At 37.6% G+C, this 23,395-nt stretch overlaps 1 protein-coding gene across 2 annotated transcripts in view; it reads right to left on the minus strand.

Annotated features, from left to right (window-relative positions):
• STARD13 (StAR related lipid transfer domain containing 13) overlaps window positions 1-23,395 on the minus strand; it is an 899,357-nt gene that overhangs the window by 94,651 nt on the left and 781,311 nt on the right. For both annotated transcript variants that reach the window (XM_044073222.1, XM_044073221.1), the window contains exons 6-9: window positions 13,325-13,486; window positions 10,391-10,550; window positions 3,402-3,600; window positions 579-789 (exon numbers count right to left, since the gene is read on the minus strand). In XM_044073222.1, coding sequence (XP_043929157.1) covers window positions 579-789; window positions 3,402-3,600; window positions 10,391-10,550; window positions 13,325-13,486 — 732 coding nt within the window. The remainder of the gene's footprint in view (window positions 1-578; window positions 790-3,401; window positions 3,601-10,390; window positions 10,551-13,324; window positions 13,487-23,395) is intronic.

Here is a 23,395-nt window from a genome sequence, read left to right on the forward strand (position 1 = left end):
GTACAATGTTCATATATCATACGGCAAAATAAGGCAGCCCCCCCCCCCCGTCCCATAACCACATCTGTGAGCCATATCCATCCATATACCTTTTGACTGACATGCATAATACATTGGTTAGAACCCTGATGACCTGTTGCTGGACACTGATATGTGTCATGCTTGCTCTTATGCTCTCCATGTGACACTATGTACTGGGGCTGTGTTCTCTACTGCTCATATTCATCCTTTCAAGACCTCTAAATAACACTAAGTGTCCAATCTATTTTTTTTGTATTCCTCATCTTCCCAAGGGCTCTTGTAAGAACCACAAAATTATATGGGAACTTGTACAGATAGATAACCAAATATGATTACATATCAACATCTCCTTTTTCTTCTTTGGTTGGTACCACTGTTTCTTCATGATTATACCTCATTCATTATTCTCCAAAGTAAAATAATGATTTGAATATATTGATTCCTAATGATTGTTACTTAATTATCTTAATAGTGGTGAAGGCAGCAAGGAAAGGAATGCACAACAAAAAAATTATACATACAAGCAGCCAACGATCTCTTGAAAAGGAAATGCCAACCTTGAGGAATAGTTTTCTTTCTTTAGGTAGCTGAGGTGGAAAAGTGAGGGTGCCAGGCACACAGCAATATTCATTGGAGTCATCTGGTTTTCCACAACGGAAGTGACTTCACGGAGGAAACATAAAAGGGTCTGAAGAGCCTCTCGGTTTTCATCAGACATTAGCATGATAGCGGCTTGCACTGCCTGAAAGCGCTGCTCTTTTGGAACATCTGTGGCACAAAAGACAATGAACATGGCACTGGTTAAAACAAACTGCATTAAGTAATAATGCAAAAGCTTCCAGTACAGCTCCCTGTCAAATATAATGCTTTGTTTAAAGAAACCAGCTATGACATCAAAAGCTAAATCCTAATGGAATATATTTTACAGCTTTCTAGATGGTTCCTATCTCAGTAAGCTAGAAAAAAATCACATTGGGTTATATTGTAGTCACAGTTCAGGATTTCTGAAGCCATAAACCATCACAGTGGAATATTCAAGCAGATTCTGAATACAATGGAAAAATCACATACATATAGAATAATCCAGATGCTAAAATACTTAACAGAAATTAACACGTCAGCCTTTATTAGTTCCAGTAGAAATTAAGCTATAAGCACAACTGGATTTTTCCATTAGATATTAACATCACATGGTTAAAGGCCCTTGATTAGTGAAGCAAAATATCAAATGACCCCCCCCCCCATGTTTGTGGTTTTCTAGGATGGACAATGCACGGAGGAAAGTATATGCTGAAATTCTAGGCTGCTGCACTTGTCTTCTGTTGATGGAACTACATAAATTCTTGTTTTGTGTTTAAGTAAATGACATTTTTGTGTTAAAGGTATGCATATATAACCATTTTCAGAAAATGGGATTTTGTTTATGGCTTGTAAATTATTCTTTCTTTTCTAGGATCCACATGTTTTAATTATTGATCATGCATGTCACATGCACAGTACATTAGTTTGGTGAGAATCAGAACCCTGTCAATGTATTATAGGAAGCTCCATCATCTACCTTTGGAATCCCAAAACTATGATGTCACACTTTACTGGTGATTAATATGGCGACTGTTCAGACATACCAGTTGCCAAGTTTTCTCAACTATTCTGTCCTTGTCAGAGGTGGCATGTTGACATATCACTTAATAGAACAAGACCTTTTCAGTCCTTCACTCTGACCTGAACTTCTGCTGAGATTCAAAGCCTTTACTATGTACACCCAGACCCAGCTGATACCACTGCATCACTCTACCACTTATGATTGTAAGAAGTATTTCAACTTTCAGGATGTACTTGTGAAGTCATGTACAAGTATGAAAAAGTGTTTCTTTCTTTATTTATTTATTTAGGGTTTATTGACTATGTTAGTCCCACTAGGCTAATGGCCTCTTTTTAGGGCAGACCTGAAATGGTATTCATACTGACAAGGAGAAATATGTCCAAAGAATCAGGGAACTTCTACTCTTTCTGATAAGTGCTGTGAGATGTTTTACATCCATCTGAGGTACTATTAGTTCAGGCAGATGTGTCCTCTGTTTAACATCTCAGCTAAAGGATGGCACCATCAGGATGGCAGCACCCTTCTTATGTCGCACTGCAGTGTCAATACTGGAAAATTAATCTAATTACCTGGTAGGGGAATAGAACCCACAATCTTACCTTGTTTTAGAAAGGTCAGTAAAAACAACTACTGGCTATGCACACTAGCTGCATATTCATGCAAAAGCTTTGTCTTATTTCAGCATGTCACCTGCTTTTCCTATTTTAAAACAATGTCAAATAGCATTGGCAGATATAACTCAACTGGGGTTTATATGAATAACCACGTCTCATTTATTCAACATGGGATTAGGCAAAGGCAGGCTATCTAAAATCATGGGAAGTCACTACAAAAACTAAGACACTTAAAAGGTCTGAAAATGCAAAAACATTTTCTTTACATGGGCAGCCCCCTTGTATCCCTAATATTGGGGCAAGACCTCACATCCTGAACTGTACCATCTACACAACTGTACAAATACACAGAACAGGGAGAAAGCAAGGACAGTGCAACAGTCACCTTCCCATTCTTGTCCAAGTCTAGCTAACATTGCAAGATGTTGGTGATCTCCCATGTATCAAGTGGTCGGACACAAATAGCAGGTTTTCCACACAGGGATTTTCAAGTGCAAATACCAAAATCCAGATGTATTTTTATAGCTTCTGGTTAGTTTTTCATTTAAGTGTGAACATTTTGTTGAAGCATGAAGCAAACGTGATATGACGTTCCTTTGTATGTAAATATCAAGGAACTTTTTTCTCCCCTAACATGTCTTTCATTATACTGAAATAACCACGTATTGCTGTTGAATTATTTCTACCTGTTCTACGAATTATAGCATGTTTAATTTACTTCTGATGTCAAGACATTCACTCTGCTCAAGTGCAAACTATTGCATTTCTTTTCAGTAAGAAAGACCTAAAACCAGAAAGAGCACATGTACCAGACAACCAAATACAGCCAGACTGGATGAACATAAAGTTAAGAACTGAGAAAGAAATAAGGTATTAAAGAAACAATGATTATGAAAAATGGATACAAATTATAAGAACTTTCCCTATTCCAGCTATCATTTCACTTTCCTAAAATATTCTAGATAAATACAAAGGCAGCTCTTCTGCCTTTATAAAAATGCATGTTACATTCACACCTGTATGTTTTTCACACAGAAAAAAAAAATCACAGCTGTTCTAAATGCTCAGTCTAGAATCAGGACTTGAATGACAGTTATTGGCTCATTTTTCTGCAAATGTGAAGGGACAATGTCCAATAGAATATTTGTGGTTATTCTGCTTACACTGATAAATATGAAGGAAGGTCTCCCCCAGCTTGCTGGTGAGAAGAGGTTCTGGAAGATCTCTGAAGAACTGCTTCACCATGTCGGCCACATCATATGCACACTGATCGTCATAGCTGACATTATCAGGGGATGCCTCATTCATCTGCCGAAGGGCCTGAATTCGAGACTTCACTCCAGATTTCCTGAAAAGGCCAACCTAGGAAAGAATTTTTATATTTACTTAAATCTGTTAAGCAGACAAAGAAACAAGGTATTAACTACTCATTTTAGACCAAAGTAGTTGAACTCATCCCATGTGGTCTTCTAACAAGAACAATAAAGATTACTGATGTGTAGATCTGGTACCACTTAATGACCCGCTATGAAAGACACATACTTTATCAAAGTAAAAGACAGTTGATCCAGTTTTTGTTAAATAATGTGTTTTCCTGCTACTACTGCATGGCACCATATCAACACTGTTTCATAAGGATGACACTAACCAAATTTAGAAGTTTATTTACACATCTTTAATAAGCTGGTCAGAAGGTTCTCCACTATTTTGCATGCTTGTATGGCTTAGTTAGCCTGTATAGTTTGTGATGCGCTTCACTTTACTTGAGTGCTCCCCAGCTTCTCTTTTCATCAGATGTTAGTTCATAGTGACAAAACAAATGATCCTCAAATCAAAAAGCATATCAAGGTGTCTTACAAGGCTATCAATTAACTTATAATCTATTTTATTTTCATAGTGGGTGACTAATCTATTTTTAAGCAAGCTGTTTGTTATATAGGATTTGTATTTCAGCACAAAATTTAGTAATAAAAATTTACTTATCGATTATGTTACAGGTAATAAAGGTGGCATTCTATCACTTTGAAAAGATCCAGAATTGATTCCAGGTCTTGTCTGACATTATAGACTGTACATGGCATGGCTTGTGTCTCCTGTAGGCCTTTATCTAAAAGGCAGGATTTCTGCTACAATACTGACTTTCTGGGAGGAAAAATAAACTAGCTTTAATCTAGCTTGGCTTAGAACTTTCCCCTGACCTGTTTAGTAAGGTTAAGAAAATGTGAGTCTAAGGCCAAACATGCAAGGTATTGTACCTTTCCTATTTTTAAAAACATTTTTTGTCACTTAAACATCCTAAGGTTTAAAGGCTCAAATGTTTACTCATTTTAGGATTAAATAACCAAGCAGAGTGTACACCATAGGAAACAGGAGAGTGTTGGTGCTGAACAGTGAAATCCTTCTCTACCTGCACAAATATATTTTTAATGTCTTTCTTCCATTTAGTTATCTGGGCAGTGAATTTGCTTTTTTGCCACTTACTATGCTTTTGTGACTCTGGTGAAGGTCCTTCCATGTCACTGCAAAGCTGATCCAGTGCCCTGTTTATGATCTGTCAACTTTATCCTCCTGACCTGATATGCTTCCGATTGCATTCCCTCTGCAAGGCACACACTTATAAAGTAGCTAATTTTTATGCCCTAACAAGGCTAGGGACTTCCACCTCTGAGGCAAGTGGTCTTTCTGGATAACTATTATGCAGTCTTCTGCTGACTTGCTTGTCAATGTCCTGATGTGAGGGACTAGAGTCCTACACTGCTGTAAGTCCATTGTTGAGCTGGTTGTGCTGCTAATAAGTCGAGACTCACTTTTTTCTGAAGTTTATTATTTATTTATTTAACATTTGTTTACTGGGAAAGTCCAACTTGGAATGAAGCCAATTTTCAGTGGAGGCCTGGGGAGAAATGTTTCAGATGCATGTCTTTGTAATGTGGGAGGATTACAATGCACTACACATTTTACCATAGATATCAGCTGCTGTACCATGCACTGCAGATATTAACACAGATACCAGCTGTTGTACCGTGCACTACAGATATTAACACAGATACCATCTGCTGTACCGTGCGCTACAGATATTAACACAGATACCATCTGCTGTACCGTGCGCTACAGATATTAACACAGATACCATCTGCTGTACCGTACACTACATATATTACCACAGATATCAGCTGCTGTGCCATGTACTACATATATTACCAAAAATACTAGCTGCTGTGCTGTGCACTACATATATTACCAGAGATATCAGCTGCTGTACCATGCACTGCAGATATTAACACAGATACCAACTGCTGTACCATGCACTACAGATATTACCACAGATACCAGCTGCTGTACCATGCACTACATATATTACCTCAGATACCAGCTGCTGTATCGTACACTACATATATTACAGCAGATACCAGCTGCTGTACTGTGCACTACACATATTAATCACCACAAATATTAGCTGCTATACTATGCACAACATATATTACCACAGACACCAACTGCTGTAATGTGCACTACATATATTACCACAGATACCAGCTGCTGTACCGTGCACTACATATATTACTGCAGATACCATCTGCTGTACCCTGTACACATATATTACTGTAGATACCAGCTGCTGTACCATGCAATACATATATTACCAGAAATACTATCTGCTGTACCGTGCACTACATATATTACCAGAGATACCAGCTGCTGTACTGTGCACTACATATATTACAGCAGATACCAGCTGCTGTACCCTGTGCACTACATATATTACAGCAGATACCAGCTGCTGTTCCCTGTGCACTACATATATTACAGCAGATACCAGCTGCTGTACCCTGTGCACTACATATATTACTGCAGATACCAGCTGCTGTACCATGCAATACATATATTACTGCAGATACCAGCTGTACCATACACTACATATATTACCAAAAATACTAGCTGCTGTACCGTGCACTACATATATTAACACAGATACCGGCTGCTGTATCATGCACTACATATATTTCCAAAGATACCAGCTACTGTATCACGTGCACTACATATATTACTGCAGATACCAGCTGCTGTACCATGCAATACATATATTACCAAAATACTAGCTGCTGTACCGTGCACTACATATATTACCACAGATACCAGCTACTGTACTGTGCACTACATATATTACCACAGATAGTTGCTGTATCATGCACTACATATATTACCACAGATACCAGCTGCTGTACCATGCATTACAGACATTGGCATAGATACAAGCTGCTGTACTGCGCACTATATATATTACCAAAGATACTAGCTGCTGTACCATGCAATACATATATTACCAAAGATACTAGCTGCTGTGCACTACATATATTACCACAGATAGTTGCTGTATCATGCACTACATATATTAACACAGATATCAGCTGTACCTTGTACTACATATATTACCTCAGATACTAGTTGCTGTATCGTGCACTACATATATTAACACATATATCAGCTGTACCTTGTACTACATATATTACCTCAGATACCAGCTGCTCTACTGTGCACTACATATATTACCACAGATATCAGCTGTACCATGCACTACATATATTACCTCAGATACCAGCTGCTGTGCCGTGCACTACATATATTACCACAGATATCAGCTGCTGTGCCGTGCACTACATATATTACCACAGATATCAGCTGCTGTGCCGTGCACTACATATATTACCACAGATATCAGCTGCTGTGCCGTGCACTACATGTATTACCACAGATCCCAGCTGTCGCTGTACTGTTATTAGTGCTGACATTCTTGTGTTTCACAATTTATTCAGATGAAGGCCTCTTAATGTCATGCTCTTCTTATGTTAATCATTTCTAGTTAAGGAAAGTCTACTGCTCGTACAGGTCATCTATGATCACTTCCCACTGCTGCTAGCTTTATCTCTCTTTCATAGGCCTAACTGTATATACCATTAGCTGTAACTCCATTTGGTAAGTTTTTCATTTTTTAAAGCTATCTATGTTACAGAAGAGGTTATGTAATTTATATTTATTTATGTAGAAATATCTCTCTCTCTCTCTCTCTCTCTGCTCTCATAATCTCTCCCTTCCTTACACAAACATGCAATAATACCAATTTATTAACGTTGAAGGCCCACTTGATACACGCTCCCTTTTCAGGGGCAACCTGGGAGCAATGCCTGGTTAAGTGACTTGCTCAAGATCAGACTGTGGGCAAATGAGGGCTGAAGGAATCAAACTCTGTACCACAAAATCTACAGCTCAGAGCCTTAACCTGCTGCACCAGCTGCCAGAAGCTGTCAGCTCACACTGTTGGAATGTATTTACAATTACCACTGAGTATGCATAGTCTTAAAAGGCAAATTGGACAGCTTAAACAGATTGAGCACATTTATGACCAACCTCCACCAGTAAAGTTAAATAGTCTAGCACTACCAAGCATTTTGTTTTCACTCCATCTACATACCCTGAAGTGACATAAGGCTTAGACTATCTCGTTAGAAAATGCAAGGGCACCATAGTCAGGGTCATGCTCAGGGTATGCCTATAACAGTAAAGGAATTAATGGTCTCGGCACACCAGTGAAGGGATTTAATGGTATAGGTTTAACAGTAAGGGGAATAATGGTACAGGCACACCAGTAAAGGGATTTAATGGTATAGGCATACCAGTAAAGGGATTTAATGGTATAGGGTTACCAGTAAAGGGATTACTGGTACAGGTATACTAGTAAAGGGATTAATGGTACAGGCATACCAGTAAAGGGATTAATGGTACAGGCCTACCAGTAAGGTATAGGCATACCAGTAAAGGGATTAATGGTATAGGCATACCAGTAAAGGGATTAATGATACAAGCATACCAGTAAAGGGATTACTCAGTTGTCCGGCTCCATAAATTTAAATTATAGGTGTTTTGTTTTCTTTCCGCAGAGAAATGAACACCCTAAACCATTACCTCCTATGCTATATACATTACAAGCCTGTAAGAATGTTTGAGAACATTTTCCAACGTGTGTTTGGTGTGGCTTTGCTAAAGACACTTCCTTATCATTCATTTTCTTTATAGATTCCCCGCTTTGTCTGTTTTCTGACTGAAACATGCAATCATAAATTGCGCACATCTTAAACCAGCATGGCTGGAAAAAATATTTTCCTGGTGTTTTATGAGTGCAGCAGGATTCACAAATGATTTGGTATGATCTCGGCAAAAATTAAGACTGTTTTAATCTTATTTTATATAAAACGTGAAGTCATAATAAGTCATAAAAATAAAGCAGGCTGTCACAGCATTATGTTTACTCTAAAACAACCATTCGTTTTTATATTTGATGCTTTTTCACTTCATTTTCATCAGAAACCATTATTCATTACAGAGGTCAGACATCATGTTAAGTTATAATTTTCTGGAAGTAGTATGTTTATTTCCTTTTATATCAGAAAACACTCTTTGGTTTTGCATTTACTATTACTTCAGATTTTGAAGAAAATAAGATTAACAATCATTATCATTCATGCATGAGGCTACTAAACCAAACCACAGGTGTGGCTAGTCAGTTTTTCTAGAAGGGCCATAGCAGAGCATATTTATGAGCTAAAATGTATGTTTAACTCACTTTCTCTAAACTTATTGTCATTCCTTAGTATTTATAATATGGCAGTTTATTCAAGTGTTTGTTAGTGCAATAAAATAGATAAATAAAAATGAAGGTGGCAGAAGGTTAACCAAATGACCAGAACTTCAAAATCATGCTTGTTTACATAAAGAGAGCAAGCAAGACAGCCGACAGGCAAACCTTATTCATATCAGGGATAGACTAAGCCTGTTTATCAGTTGTGTTCAAACAGGCAAACTACCTTTTTTAGCTATGCAGCCAGTCCTTTCAGATATGACTGCCTTGTGCATCCCCAAAAAGTTCAAAATACATGGCTTAAAATCTTAGCCTCAACCTTCATTTTAGCGAGTGTCACTGAGTTTTGATGAGGTGTCTTTATGTGGGAGGTAATGCAATCAGTGACACAATGCAGGGGTGCCCTCTGCAACAATGACAGCTCCAGTGCAGGGTTCCCCACACTGACCACACCTCCCCGGTCATTCTCCTTCTTGGTGATTCCCACTAAGTTGTAAGTGGTGTGGGTAGGAGTGAGAGAAACTTACCTCTCACAAGGCAGAAACCCATATATGGTCTCTTGGCACCATCAAACTTTCTCCATGCTATGACCTTTTAAATATTGCCTGTCATCCACAAACTCTAATCTATTGCCACAGACACCTGCAAGTCAGCCCTGTGAAGGCTTACCTGACTTTTAAGTATGTGTGAATATGCGTAGGCTCACATGCATGCATATATGCAGACATGCTTTTATATGTTTATAGGTTCATAAGTAAGTACTAGGCCAGCTGTCCTTGCAGGCCATTTTAAGCCTAGCCACTTTCTTTTTTTGGGTTTGAATTAACATATCTCATTTGGCTGTAGACTGGTCTTACCCATCCCATGGTTGATAATTATATGTTACACCTAATGAGAATAACTGGGATCATACCATAGATCATTTGAGGGGACCCATGCATGGGATAAAGCATTTAGGAACTGCATATGTCCATCAGCAGCACAGAGGGCAGTCCTAGAGTACCACTTGAAAATGGACACGGATGAACTTTGTTTTATGCAGATGGGGAGCCTGTTCCATAGCAGCAGTATCCTCTGAGAAATATATCCATCTCTCCAAACCATTCTGTTGATGTTATAGAAGAGGTTTAGATCCCTAGACTGAGTATTTCTGATGATGATTTTAATGGTAATAAAAAGCAAACTGCTGGTTAAGGATCAGTTGTTTATCAAATAGGGAAAAAAAAGCATATAAAGTGGGCAAAGTGGTATTTTTATGGGGTCCAAGTAAATGTTTGTTAATCTGGGTTTTAAATTTCCTACGAAGGCTACCTGAACCATACATCAACAAACAACAAAATACAAGTCACATGCCTGAAATGGAAGAAATGGTTTAAAACAGATGACAGTTTACAGAAGACCAAACATTATATTTTTAAGCACTCCTTAAAAGGTAGCCTGGATTATATGTTTGAATGAATCATGACATGATGTGCCTGATGGAGGTTATATGTTTGCATGAATCATGGCATGTCCTACCTGGTCAAGGCACTGATTCCGCAGGTACCACAGGGCGTGTTGGATGCTCTGAGGAAGAGGTTGTCCTGTCCTCTGGACATGAACTATCAAAGGAACACCAAAAACATTCTTATCCTTGTAGTCGGGCACTTTCATCCTCTTCATGAACTTTGGAACAGACCTAAGGGGCAAAGAATAAGGGTTACCTCAACCAAGCAGCACCTGTTTTACTCTAACCAGCTGATCTGAGGACATTTCTGTGATTTATTTAGTTTCTAAACAAATGCAGTACTAAGAAACACAAAATATCAGTGACACCGGAAAACATGACTGGTTGACTGAATGATTGATAGATTCATTGAATGATTGATTGATTTATAAATGGTTGGCCTTGCTAATTTTCATAAATGTCAAAAGGAAAAAAATTCTACTATCAGAACATAATGTTCATAATGAAGGCAGCAGCAGTAAACAAAACATGTTTGTATATTAACAGTAAAATATAGACAGATAATGCACAAACTAATATTAGTTTCTGTGAATAGCATGTTACCTGTCTGACTTTTTTGTAGTGAGAAATATTTAACACCCCTTGTGGATATATTATTCTTCGAATTACACTTTTTTTGTCAGCCTGTGCATTGATACTTCAGACTAATGCCATCCACAGTCCAGCGTCCACATGTCCAGCTATAACTCTGACCAGGAATCCAGCCTGTGAATCAGCAGGACCTACAGAATACCTCAAAAGACACTCTTAGCTCCTAGCATCCAGTGATCCCCACACAAAACACTAGGTCTGCTAAGACATTAAATGGATCTATGTTATTGTTGCTCTATGTCTAAGAAAACGCCCAGAAAGCACTCAAGCTCTGCACAGTAGGAAGGAATAAGTGTCTTCCATTGTACAATTCTCATTCAGATGAATAGGGTGATGGGTATCTAACCACGAGCTAACGCCTAGACATAGACAGGATTGATGCAAATTGCTAACTGTTCAAAGGAATGAGTCATCAGTGGATGTAACGTAGGCATGTGCAGAAGTATCCCTGCTGAGGAGGGGCTATCAATGTATATCCAATTCCCTCCCCTAAAGAAAGGAAGCAAAGAATAAGGATGAGAAGAAACGACATACTGCCTCTGGGGATCTTTCTTCACCAGCACCTCAAATCCACCCGACTGCCCTGCTCAGATCAGTTCTCAACTGGCACTGGGTAAACTAGAGGAAGTAGGAAGGGATCTCTCAAAATATATCATAAGGCTAAAACATTAGAAGCAGCCCATTTTCTATATGAGATAGACGCTAATGGTTTTAGAGATTTTTTTGTGATACAAAGTCATATTTCTGGCAAACAGGGCACTAGATCCACCCAAGCCATTACAAATGAAACTCCTAAATAGGACAGAAAGAGGGTCAAAGCAAGAGTTAGAATCATAGGATTCATGCATCATTTTTATTTTATACAGTCCACCAGACTAAGTCTTAGAGACTTTATGTCTAATACTTTGGCCTACCAAAGCCACAGCACTCTTTGCCCAATTTTCAGTTTTTTGTTGGACTTTACTGCAATGTATGTTTGTTGCCTATTTAAGCTTGTGTGTTACTGCCCAGGTCAGGAATTAAATTAGATGTGGCACTGGCCATATGGGTCAGAGAATTGTGAATCATATGTACTATCACAGATCTGAGACCAGGAAAAGACTTAGGTTAATGGTAATGTTGGCAAGGAACACAGCATGACTTAGGCCAATGGCTAGCTTTCTTATCCAAGGGGAAGAGATTGGGGAACAGATTCATACTTGCAGATTCACATTTCACATCCTCTGTTGTCTTCCCACTGTTTGAAAGGAATTACCTCTGACCACATGACAGGAAGTATTGCAGTCACTGACTACTACTGATGCTAACTTTTGTTTCCTTCCTCACGTGCAGCTAATTCCTCAGTTTATTAGTTTAAAAAGCTAAAGTTAAAGGCAACTCTCTTGGCACACCCATCAGAATTCTAGTTGCAGAACTGCTTATTCAACTTCAGAAATGGTTATGGACCCCTGAACTGCAGTCCAGGGAAATATGTCTGTAGCGCACTGTTACCGATGTTCACCCCAGGACTTTGGAGACCTTTGGCTTAATGACCTTCAGTAATGCAGCAAGCTTACCAACATTGTTCAAATGGTAAGTTATAAAGGATACAGATGCAAAGCAAGGCATACATAATTGCTTCATTTACAGTCAGCTTCCCAAGGATTTAGCAAAAGTGTTCTCAGAATGAAGAAAATGCCTTGTCCTGTCTTCATGTCCCAGTATATTCATTTATTCATCCATTTGCTTATTTTATGTCCCACCTGGTCTCATCATAACATCTTGCTGTTACCACTGGTCTTTACACCGAAATAACCTTAGATCCTTTTTCCTAAGCAATGTATACTAGATATAACCCTTCAGTGGGGGACAGCAACCCTCCCCCATTCCTTAGGGAGTCAACCTTATGATTAATAATGCAGTATTAGGCCTGGAGAATGAAAAACTCAAAGAGGGAGTTGTGTGTGTGGAGACTTGAGGTAGTATTCTCACAGCAGCTGGTCATTAACCGCAGCTGTGGGATTAGATAGCACAATAATACCAGGATGTAATCATCACACTATGTCCTACAATTAAATATTTTTATCTGGTTTAAGGCTCTTACATCCTCCCCAAAGTTATATATATACATTAATTCCATGGTCACCCAAGAGTAGGAAACAGCAAAGTCAGGTACCCCGAAAGTGTGCTTCAGGAGACCTGTTTCACTCGACTGGGACTGCTGGTGCTGTTGTCAACCAGTTTACCCTTTAAGCAAGAGAGAGAATGCATAGGGACATAATAAAAGCATCTGCTTCAAATTTCTGAGTTTTTGTACATATGCCATTGGAACATTTCTCTGCTTAAGGTCCTTTATTTCCATTAATGCTACTTACCACGTCCAGCCGTGTTTGTTTGACATGGAATACTTTTCCATGATGGCAGTCAGGCGAAGCAGGGAGAACTTCTGCAGAAGATTCAGCTGTCCAGCAGACTGGGCACATATTTGTGAGTGACCAAGCTCAAGAGGGATCAGGAAACTGTTCCACCTTAACCGTCTTTAAAATAATAATAAAAAAATATATAACTGACAGCAATACAAAAACAAATCTGTTAATACTATGAATACAGTTTCATGTTTTATACAGCAATGTAACATCCACCTTTTCTATTAGCTGTTGGCATTTGATTCTGAAATTTCCTAGTTAGATTTATGACTGTAACCAAACTACATACTAATATGTAGTAATCATATACTTTGCTGAATTGAGGTTCACTGGGAGTAATTTTAGTGAAAGTGATTTACTGAAAGTTATCTTCCCGTTTTACAAAGATTTCAGTTTTGTAGAGTGTGTGTGTGTGTGTGTGTGTGTGTGTGTGTGTGTGTGTGTGTGTGTGTGTGTGTTTACATGTAGACACATATGTTCTAATATAATCTAGAATGTATCTAGAAAAACTCATGGTAAATGCAGTAAAAAGCAACAAGAAGTAAAACACTCCTGCAAATCGGGTTGGGTGGATATTAGACCATAAAGACTCCCTTAAAAGTGTAAAAATCCTTTATTCGCACATACATAACAGAATAAGCTCTTTCATCTTGTTTGACAAGACTTCAACAGATTCAAATGTATCATGCTTTCCAGAACCTTTATATAGCCACAGGAAATGATGTAATCAAACACTTTCATTAATTAAAAATAAATTATCTAAAAAACTTTAAAAACATGAAAACATGACATACTTCGAGTTCACATCAACCCCTAACCTAACTAAGAATAAGCATCAGCAGTTCATATATTTAATTACTATTATTAATTATAAAATTAAATCATTTTGAATCACTCATACCATCTGATGCATTATAAAAAATGTGTTCATGTAAATATAATATATAAGCCATATCACTTTATATCTTAACTTCTTATATTGTTAGCAGCAATAGAGGTCTTCATACAAACAATAGTAAAAAAAAATCTCCACGGCTAGCCTACATGGTCAGTGCTTCAAGATGTCAATGTAAATTCAGAAAAGAAGCCTTAGGCAAGATTAACATATGGAATGACACATGTCAGGACTTTAAAAGTAATTATCCTCCTTTGGATTTTTAAGGACTAATGTTCCTTAAGGTAAACTGACAATGCTGGAGTCTTTCTGCTATACCATTTGCCATCATCTGCCAGCCTATTTCCAAGTTGTTATGCTTTTAAATTTTTTTTCTTCTGTGTCTGTGATACCGCTCTAATCACCTTGCTGATTTTACCATTTCAATGTTTGTGCTACCTGTGTACTGTAACTCTTTCTACCTTTCCCAGCTCCCATTTTCATAAGATTCGCTCGTACCCTCTTAGAATGTTGCCTACATTTTGTCTTGTCATTATGAGCTGTTCACTCTTTTCTGGATTCTTGTTACTGGTTTACTGACTTGCCTCAATCGTTGCACTGCTATTCCAGTACAATGCTTCTAAGTGACATGCATAATTTGCCTAAGATCTTGTTCACCACCTCAGTTATACCTTTTTTTCTAATCTCAAAGTGTTTGCTCTTACTGGAAATCATGTCACTTAATCTGCCTATTTGTTATTATCCAGAAATTCTCTTGTAAGCATCAAAATATTCCAAGCTAAAATTTAGATCAACAAATTAAACCTGTAAAGATGGTCTGTGTTGCACAAATGAGACAATATTGTATTATGGACCACTGCTTTAGAAAAGTGTCTGTTTCCAAGTGCGTGTGGTCATTTGTGTGTGTGTGTGTGTGTGTGTGTGTGCGTGTGCGCGCGCGTGTGTGTGTGTGTGTGTGTGTGTGTGTGTGTGCGTGTGTGTGTGTGTGTGTGTGTGTGTGTGTGTGTGTGTGTGCGCGTGTGTGTACCTATGGTACGTTTGTGTCTGTAGTGAGGAGGAGGTTTATCTATTGCATGGTCTGCTAATCGTTTTGAACTACAGAGGATTAGTTGCCGTTAGATCATCTTTGCACTCTAAATGTTTAATTTCCATATTTACAATGACTGTACCTACATGTACACAGCTGAGTCACACATCTCAAAGTAAAGGAAATATCAATATTTCATAACTGTAACAATAATCATGTCTTTGGTTAATTTCAGAATGCATTTTCTGTACTCACTATTAATAGTAATTTCTTTGTGTATATTTTAGTCAATAACATGAAACATTTGTACATACATGTTATGTTTTCAATAAAATAGTAAACTAGCTGCCGTCAATTATATGTGAAAATCCCATCTTTAGAAATTTTCCACATCCTGTTTCTTTCCCAAGAAATAATGGCACAGCAAACTCATTCCTCTTTTCAAGATGTTATTTGCATGCAGGAAACAAACCTCGGACGTCAGAGCATCTGTGGCATAACTCGTTTAACAGCATAACTATGTAACACAAGCAGACATGATAGCTACACCTTGAAATGTGTTTGGAAGACATAGGCGCTAATTTTTATAGACGTACAGTGAGTCTAATACAACACTCATGCAGTCATACTGGTAGGGATTTATTATAGAGCATTTTCCAATGTGAAAATCAAAGAAAGACTGGTTGTCAAGGACTGCCCCTTGGAAAACTGTCAGCTATAAAGGAATTACAGTGTATTTGGACTGTGATTATAAATGTGTATGTGCCATGTCCCTGTAGATGCATTTATGTAACATTTCAAATGGAGACATCATTCACATATATGGCTCTATATGTTTACTTAATGTTATACCTTGTACTGAAAATCACATGCCATTAATAGATTAAAAGCTATAATACATAATTCTCACTCCAGAGGAACAATACAAACAGTTTCAGCAACAAGATCAAACTGGATTTTAGAGGATCCATCACAAACAAAACCTTACTCTCTAAAATACATTTTGCATGATTTTAAGTTGGTAAAACACACAGAAACAGACAGACCTCCTATACACATACACACACACACACACACACACACACACACACACACACACACACACACACAAAGTATTGTGACGAGGTTTTATCTGTGTGTGCAAAAATATTTTCAGGTTAAGGCTGTAAAATGGAGACAAGGGGGAAAAAAACAAAAAGCAAAAACAGCACAGCTGCAAAAATGAAATCCTAAGGTTACACCAGTTACTTCCCATGACTTAGGAAATGCTGACATTATAAAACTGAAACCATCAGTAAATACAGTCATCCAGACACTGATGGCTTTCATCTGAAGTTTCTAAAGGCCTGTGACATTTTATAGACTACCCCACAGAAGCATATCACAAATCAGTTTCTGTCTGATGGGTCATTCCCACACCTTTAGAATTCCCTGTTCCTAAATCAGCCGCAGCTGGCACCTCTGCCCAACCTATGCCCCGTTGCCATGCTTCACATTCTTAGCAAAATGCTCAAGAAAATATTTGCTACCCAAGTCGTCACTCATCAGTCAGTCACTTAGTGCAATTAACCGCCTCCATTACTCCCAGGATCACTTCAGGCATGGATGAACAGAATACTCTTACTGTTATGCTGTCACTATCTAGAACTTTCTATGCAAAAATGGAAGAAAGGGCTTTAACTTGTGCCATATTTGTTTACCTCAGCAAGGCATTTGACTCTTTCTCCACAACCCTCCTAATAACTGATGGTAAAACTCATTGTACAGGGTCTTTTGGCTTAAACTAGCTTACCAACTACTTACACAAATGTTTAAAAAATGTATTCTTAAACAACACCATATCTATCATTTTAATATGCACCTGCATGTTCTGCTGGAGTCTGTATTTGGGCTACAAACTCAGATCCAGCAAACAAGGCCACAAAAAAAACAGTTTACACAATAGCATGTCATGGCTCTCCTCCTGGATGCTAACTAAGCAGGTAATAATGAACACTGGAAAAACAGAGGTCATGCTATGTTGGAGCTTAGTCAGGACCTCACTGGTTCATCTAGGGTTGAATAGTCTATCTCCTTTTTAAGGAGCTGTTAATGAGTTGCTTCCTGTGGTCTAGTGGCACAAGGTTTGATTCCCTCAGACCCCATTGCCTACCTGTGTGACTCTGAGCGAGTCACTTTACCAGACACCTCTCCTGGGCTGAGTCTGAAAAAGGTCCATGGCGATCAGTGCTCTACCCCAGAAAAGAAATACAAATCAATCAATAAATACATATATCAATAAATAAACACCAACTGAGAAATAGTTAAGACATTTAATCAAAGAAGAGTATCTATCCACAGACAACATTCAAAACAAAGTTTTCACCATCCTAAAGGATTCTATGGATTTACTAAGTTTCTAACAAAAGAGGGCCATATTTCCCTTGACAGACATCTTTTTGTCCATATTGGAATATGGCCTCCTCTGCTGAGTCATACAGAAACAAATATGGCTTTGTTTTAAACTTCTTTGAATAAAGTTTGCCACTTTATGGTACCTGACCTCAGAATGAAGTAACATTACCAGGTACTGACAGAAGCAGAGTGTCCTCATGCAGGAGTACTTTCGTACATGCGTCATTTATTTATAAAATGCCAAACCTAATCCATTAACCTTCACATAAATCCACCATTTTGTCCATATCCCTTCTAGACCATTTTACTCTAACTCCAATAAATAAAATACTCTTATGGTTGCTAAATTTTGCCTAAATTTAGACTGCAAGACTTTATTTTTTATCAGTCCTATACCTGAAACAATATTCCATACTATAATTTTTAATTTCTCTATCCAAGCAGCATTTTACTCATTCATGCCCATAGCACCCTTTTTTACACCTCCATTTAACACCAATAGCTCCTTATGCCATCCTGAAAGTTTCTGAGGCTGGCTCCCTAACTAAGTGACTTATCAAAAGATAAAGATGACTGCAATTTTGTTGTCATCATGAACTCATAAGAGGACATCAAGATCCTCCAAGAGGTCCTGTCCTGTAGTTAGGGATCCGGGAACCTTTGTCGACAATGAACTGCCCTTTGATTACTACATAGCTACTGTTGTAAGGAAGATCTTCTCCATTGCACAGGTTATATCTAAGATATTGCTTCCAGATCTAGGGATGTAATCATTTCACCGTATTAATCACTCATTAGGCCGATCATTGTGTATAATGCCCCTTTTGGTATGTACCTCTTCAAACAGTGGTCAGAAATGGAATGACCACAATGCTGTCTCAGTTAAAAAAAAGCAAGGGCCTAAATCATAAAAACTATGTAAAACTATGTAGCCCACCTCAAAGCCTTGTGCATCTAACAGGCAACCTCTACCTCTTGTACAGAACTTCAGCAGACCCTATTCTCTCAGAAACATTTGCAAGTCTAATGGTAAGATATTGCAAGTCTAATGGTATGATAAACACCCACTCAAGGGATCCCAAACTATTTTGTAAAAGAAATAGAACATGTTGGAGGAATAAGTTTGTATCACAGTGAGCACTTCTTCTATGGAACCATCTTCCACTCCACATAACTCATTGACACCTACGTGATGTGGAATGTTGCAACTCTAGCAGCCCGCAATCATCCTTCTACTCCAAAGCATTTTCTTAAAAATCAGCTTAAAAAGCATAAGGTAATCAAGGCTTTTCTACTGCAATTTGCGTGTTAGCGTATTAATGAATCATTGCCCTTTCTAACTCTGCCTATTATAAGTAGGTAAGTCATGTAATTAAAAAGTCAGAACCAAGAAAGGTCTAAACGCCATCAGGAGCTATGGATGTTAACTGGAAGTATACAAAAAGGCATTACAGGCATGAATGAGATAAAGCAAAACACTTCTCTTACTGTATTCAAATGTAATTTGGATGAATGGATGGGTAATCACAAATTTACCCATGGTTTAGCACTCCTGTCCCTCATGGAGAGGAGACACGCAAATGTCTTAACACATTGTTCTTCAGCACATCTCTGAGTTATTCATCTGCAAAATATAAGGGCTAAAAACTACCAGGGGAATGTAAGAGCAATAGCCTAGTAAGTACATATGAATCTATTATAGACAGCATAAGAAAGGGCGTGGTGTAACAAAATGACACTAAGTTTGTTAACACAGGATGCTCTGCAGTAGAGATTTTAATAATTGTTTGTTGCTTATTATTTGTGTTTTCATATTTACATTCATATTTTCTTAACAAAACGAGCTGTAGGCTGTAGAGAGGCATAATGTGAAATGTCACGGTGGGAGACTTAAAACATTATTACTGTTCATGTATAATACGCTGTACTGGCAATATTGTTAGTTGTTTGCGAATAATTTTAAAAATAGTTCATATTTTCATATGTAAATTAATATTTCTAAAACCAAGAAACTTACAAACTATTGCATGGCATAAATGAAACCTAGATGATGCTGAAGAAAAGTAAAATTGATGCTTGTGCTGCAAGTTGCAGATCTTGAGAGATGCCAGTTTCATTTATACTGATGTTTAAGCAACTAAGCATAATTTTTCATATTTCTGTAAAAATCTCAATAAACAACCACTAAGGAATGTATTGCAGTCATGTGAAAGCTCAAATCCGGCTGAACAAAATACTCTGCATTGTATGTCATGGTTGCGTAGTTTACAAAATATAAAAAGTTGTTTGTGAAACTTTAGAGAGAAGTGTATTCCTAGGTTTGTAGGCATTATAATATATTACACAATGACTGGCCAGTAATATTCTAAAACGAGCATGATGATTGCTCAGCCCAACCAGCATGCCCATTGTAAATCTGAGAATATACGAATGGAAAAAGGTCCGGTCGCCCGTTAGTATATCTCATAAAATGTTTACTTTTCTTTCTCTACATCAGAAAAGCCCCAGGATACAAGAAAAACATGCAGAAGGGCACCAGCGAGGCATTATACAAAGACATAATTTAAGAAAAGTAAGTATTTTTATCTTAAATAATGTCATTGTATAATAGCAATAACCAACTCTGTGGTCTAGTATATTGAAGATTTAATCATGGTTGGCTTTATTTTATAACTCGGGCTTCACTCTCGTGATTAAACCACACCAAACTTGAATAAATCTTCAATATACCACACCGACATGTGCTAAAATTGAGTCGAATGGTTACCTAACTCAGTTTCTCAGCTGCTAAGACTTTTGTGGGGCCATTTAATTCTCATCTATTCTCCCTTTCTTTGTCTCTTTCCCATGTATCTCTGCTTTTCTTCTTAGCTATTTTGTTAATGCTTCATTGTACATTTTGATATATTAGCTTGCATTGTGATGCTCACTTATACCATAGTTTAAAGGGTGACCTTTAAGTAGTTTTCAGTCTCAGCAAGTCTTACCCTGGGTAGCTTTTCCATGTTTTTATGTTAATGTTTTAATGAGCTACTTTATTTTAGTTATTTGTTTCTAACTACATTAATTAATATTACAGATCATTTATCCAAAAACTGATCGATCTTTTCTAATAATTTGTGTTACTGCAGAGCATGTGACCTCATATTTTCTATCAACCAATCTGTTTTCCTTACTCTAACTAAACTATGACTAAAAACATTTCTTAATGTTAACATTGTTAATGTCTGTTATGTACTTCGCAGATAAAGATTCTAGTTGTCTACTGATGTACTATGTTCTTCATCTGTAAATATGTTTGTAATTAATTGCTATGTTAATCAAATTGTTAATCGCTATGTAATCCAATCTAACTACTGTCTGTTTACTTTAACTGTGGAGCTTTTCTCCACGGGCCTCCGCTGAAAATGGACCTACCTCCAGTCAGACACTCCTGGTCAACAAATGTAAATAAATAAATAAATAAATAAACATTTTACAGTATACTCTCATACAATTTCTTTATTTATGTATGCATGTATGTATTTATTGCTGTGGCCTACATAGGCAATTTGCTATACTTAGTCAATCAATATAGTTTTAAGACACGGCATTAAATTAGAGTAAAAATGTACATTGAAAAGGATAGAGAATGAAACCATTTGGAATTATATCTTAAATAAAACTGGAATTATACCATTTATAACTTTGTGGTACTATTTTTATGTATATGTCTTCATTTATTTGGTTACTTATTTGTAACTGCTTCTCCTAAAGGCTGGCCTTTATTTGTTCATAGGAAACTGCAGTCTCTGGAAAAGCTCATGCAGACAGAGTAGACAACAAGCAAACTCAGCTCAAACAGTGAAAGATCTCAATCTCTTTTGCAACATAAATGGTACCTGTTGCAGGTATAGGTATGTATCACAGAGAATACCTTGTTCATAGAACCATCTTTCATTCTATGTAAAGCAAAGTACTTCTCTTACTCAACACAGATGTGTTTTGAACAAATGGCTAGGAAACTACAAATTCATCCTTGGTTTAGCACCCATCTCCCCAGTGGAAAGGGGCAACAAGTAAATGTCCCAACATTTCCTTGTTCTGTCCCCCTCTGGGTTATTTGCTTGCAAAATATAAGGGCTGAAAACTGCCATGGGAATGCAATGTTAAGTTTCTTAAGATCCTTACAGATAAATAACCTAGTAAGTACCTATGAACCTATGCTAGTTAAGCAGTACTTTTATGTCAGCCCTGTGCATGGCTCCTATGGTAGTCTAATGCTCAATCAGCCACATCTCCTACCTAACTCATCCTTCACTTCAACGCAAGCATCTAATCGTCTGCCCCTTCTTCTACATACATCTCACAAGTGCTACCTAAGGCCACCCTTTATTGTCAGTGTTATATGCCATCCATACCTCAAAACTATTATTTAGCCCACCCACACCCCAAGATGTGCTCACATGCCATTAGATTGCCCTTGTTGAATCTCGGACATTGCCATGGATTCATTATGCAGTGCATGTACTTGGTCATTTTCTGCATTACAGTACTTGGCTGGGTGGAAATGTTTGGGAAGTGACTCTGAGGAATGCAGATAGAGTTCTGTATTGTAGCACTGATGCTACTGTCTTCTTCCTTCTTACCATGCAGGGGTGCAAGTGTGTAAACAGTTTACGGCAGTGCTGACATCACAGCAGATAGAGTCCACTGCACTGCCCTGATTCTTTTGGAATATGATCCTAAGTGTCACCATCTACATCTTTTACAATTAATGACTGCGTGTTATTAAACAATGTAAATGCATTTTAACTGTAGCCCACACTTTAATAGTAGATCCTAGTTTTACAGGAGAGTTTTACTTAAAAAAAAAAAAAAAAAATATATATATATATATATATATATATATATATATATATATATATATATATATATATATATGCACTTAAAGAGACTAATCACCATCCACAAACCCAAGCGCCCAGCTGGTCAGCTTCTGCTTTCTTTCACCTTAGCCAAAAAATGGAATGCTCTTCCCTCCACTCTTAGGACCTGCGATAACCTTGTAAACTTTAAAACTCTTCTTCATTCTCACCTTTACTCAAGCAGGAAATGCAACTGTACTCTTCACCCTATACCTCTCAAGGTCTCCTCCACTTTTACTCCTGGCTAACCTCTCACCTAGCTAACCTTGCTCATTTGTATTATGTATATATAACTATACTGTAAAATCTAGCCTCAAGGCCATTTGCCTGTCTTTTACACCTAAACAAAATTGTAATTGTTTGTTTCTTTATGAATGCTACCTGTTTATTTGTCAGTAATGCAAAGTTTCTTATTAATTATTCATGTAACTATGTATTATTGGAGCTTTTCTCCCCGGGCCTTCACTTAAAACGGGCTCCCCAAACCCAGTGGACCTCCCCAGTTATCAAACTGGAATAAATAAATAATAAATATCAGTGTAATATCTATTAACCCCCATCAACATTAACAGGGTGTATCTCCACATGCTCAGAAATAACATATCAGTTGGTCCGTATGTACAGGACCAGCGTAAGTAAAAAAGGAGGTTTACAGGAAGTGGTCAATAATTCAGCCATCCTACTTCCTAATTGTTCCCCTAAATCACTGTGCAAAGTGCCTTTCAAATTCTGAGTATAGCTTTACTTTAGAACTCTTAACATCTGTCATCTAAAAATATCTTGAGTGAGCAGACAGG

Source organism: Protopterus annectens, chromosome 5.part1, assembly GCF_019279795.1.
Source record: "Protopterus annectens isolate FY-2018-M chromosome 5.part1, PAN1.0, whole genome shotgun sequence".
Classification (NCBI taxonomy): domain Eukaryota; kingdom Metazoa; phylum Chordata; order Ceratodontiformes; family Protopteridae; genus Protopterus; species Protopterus annectens.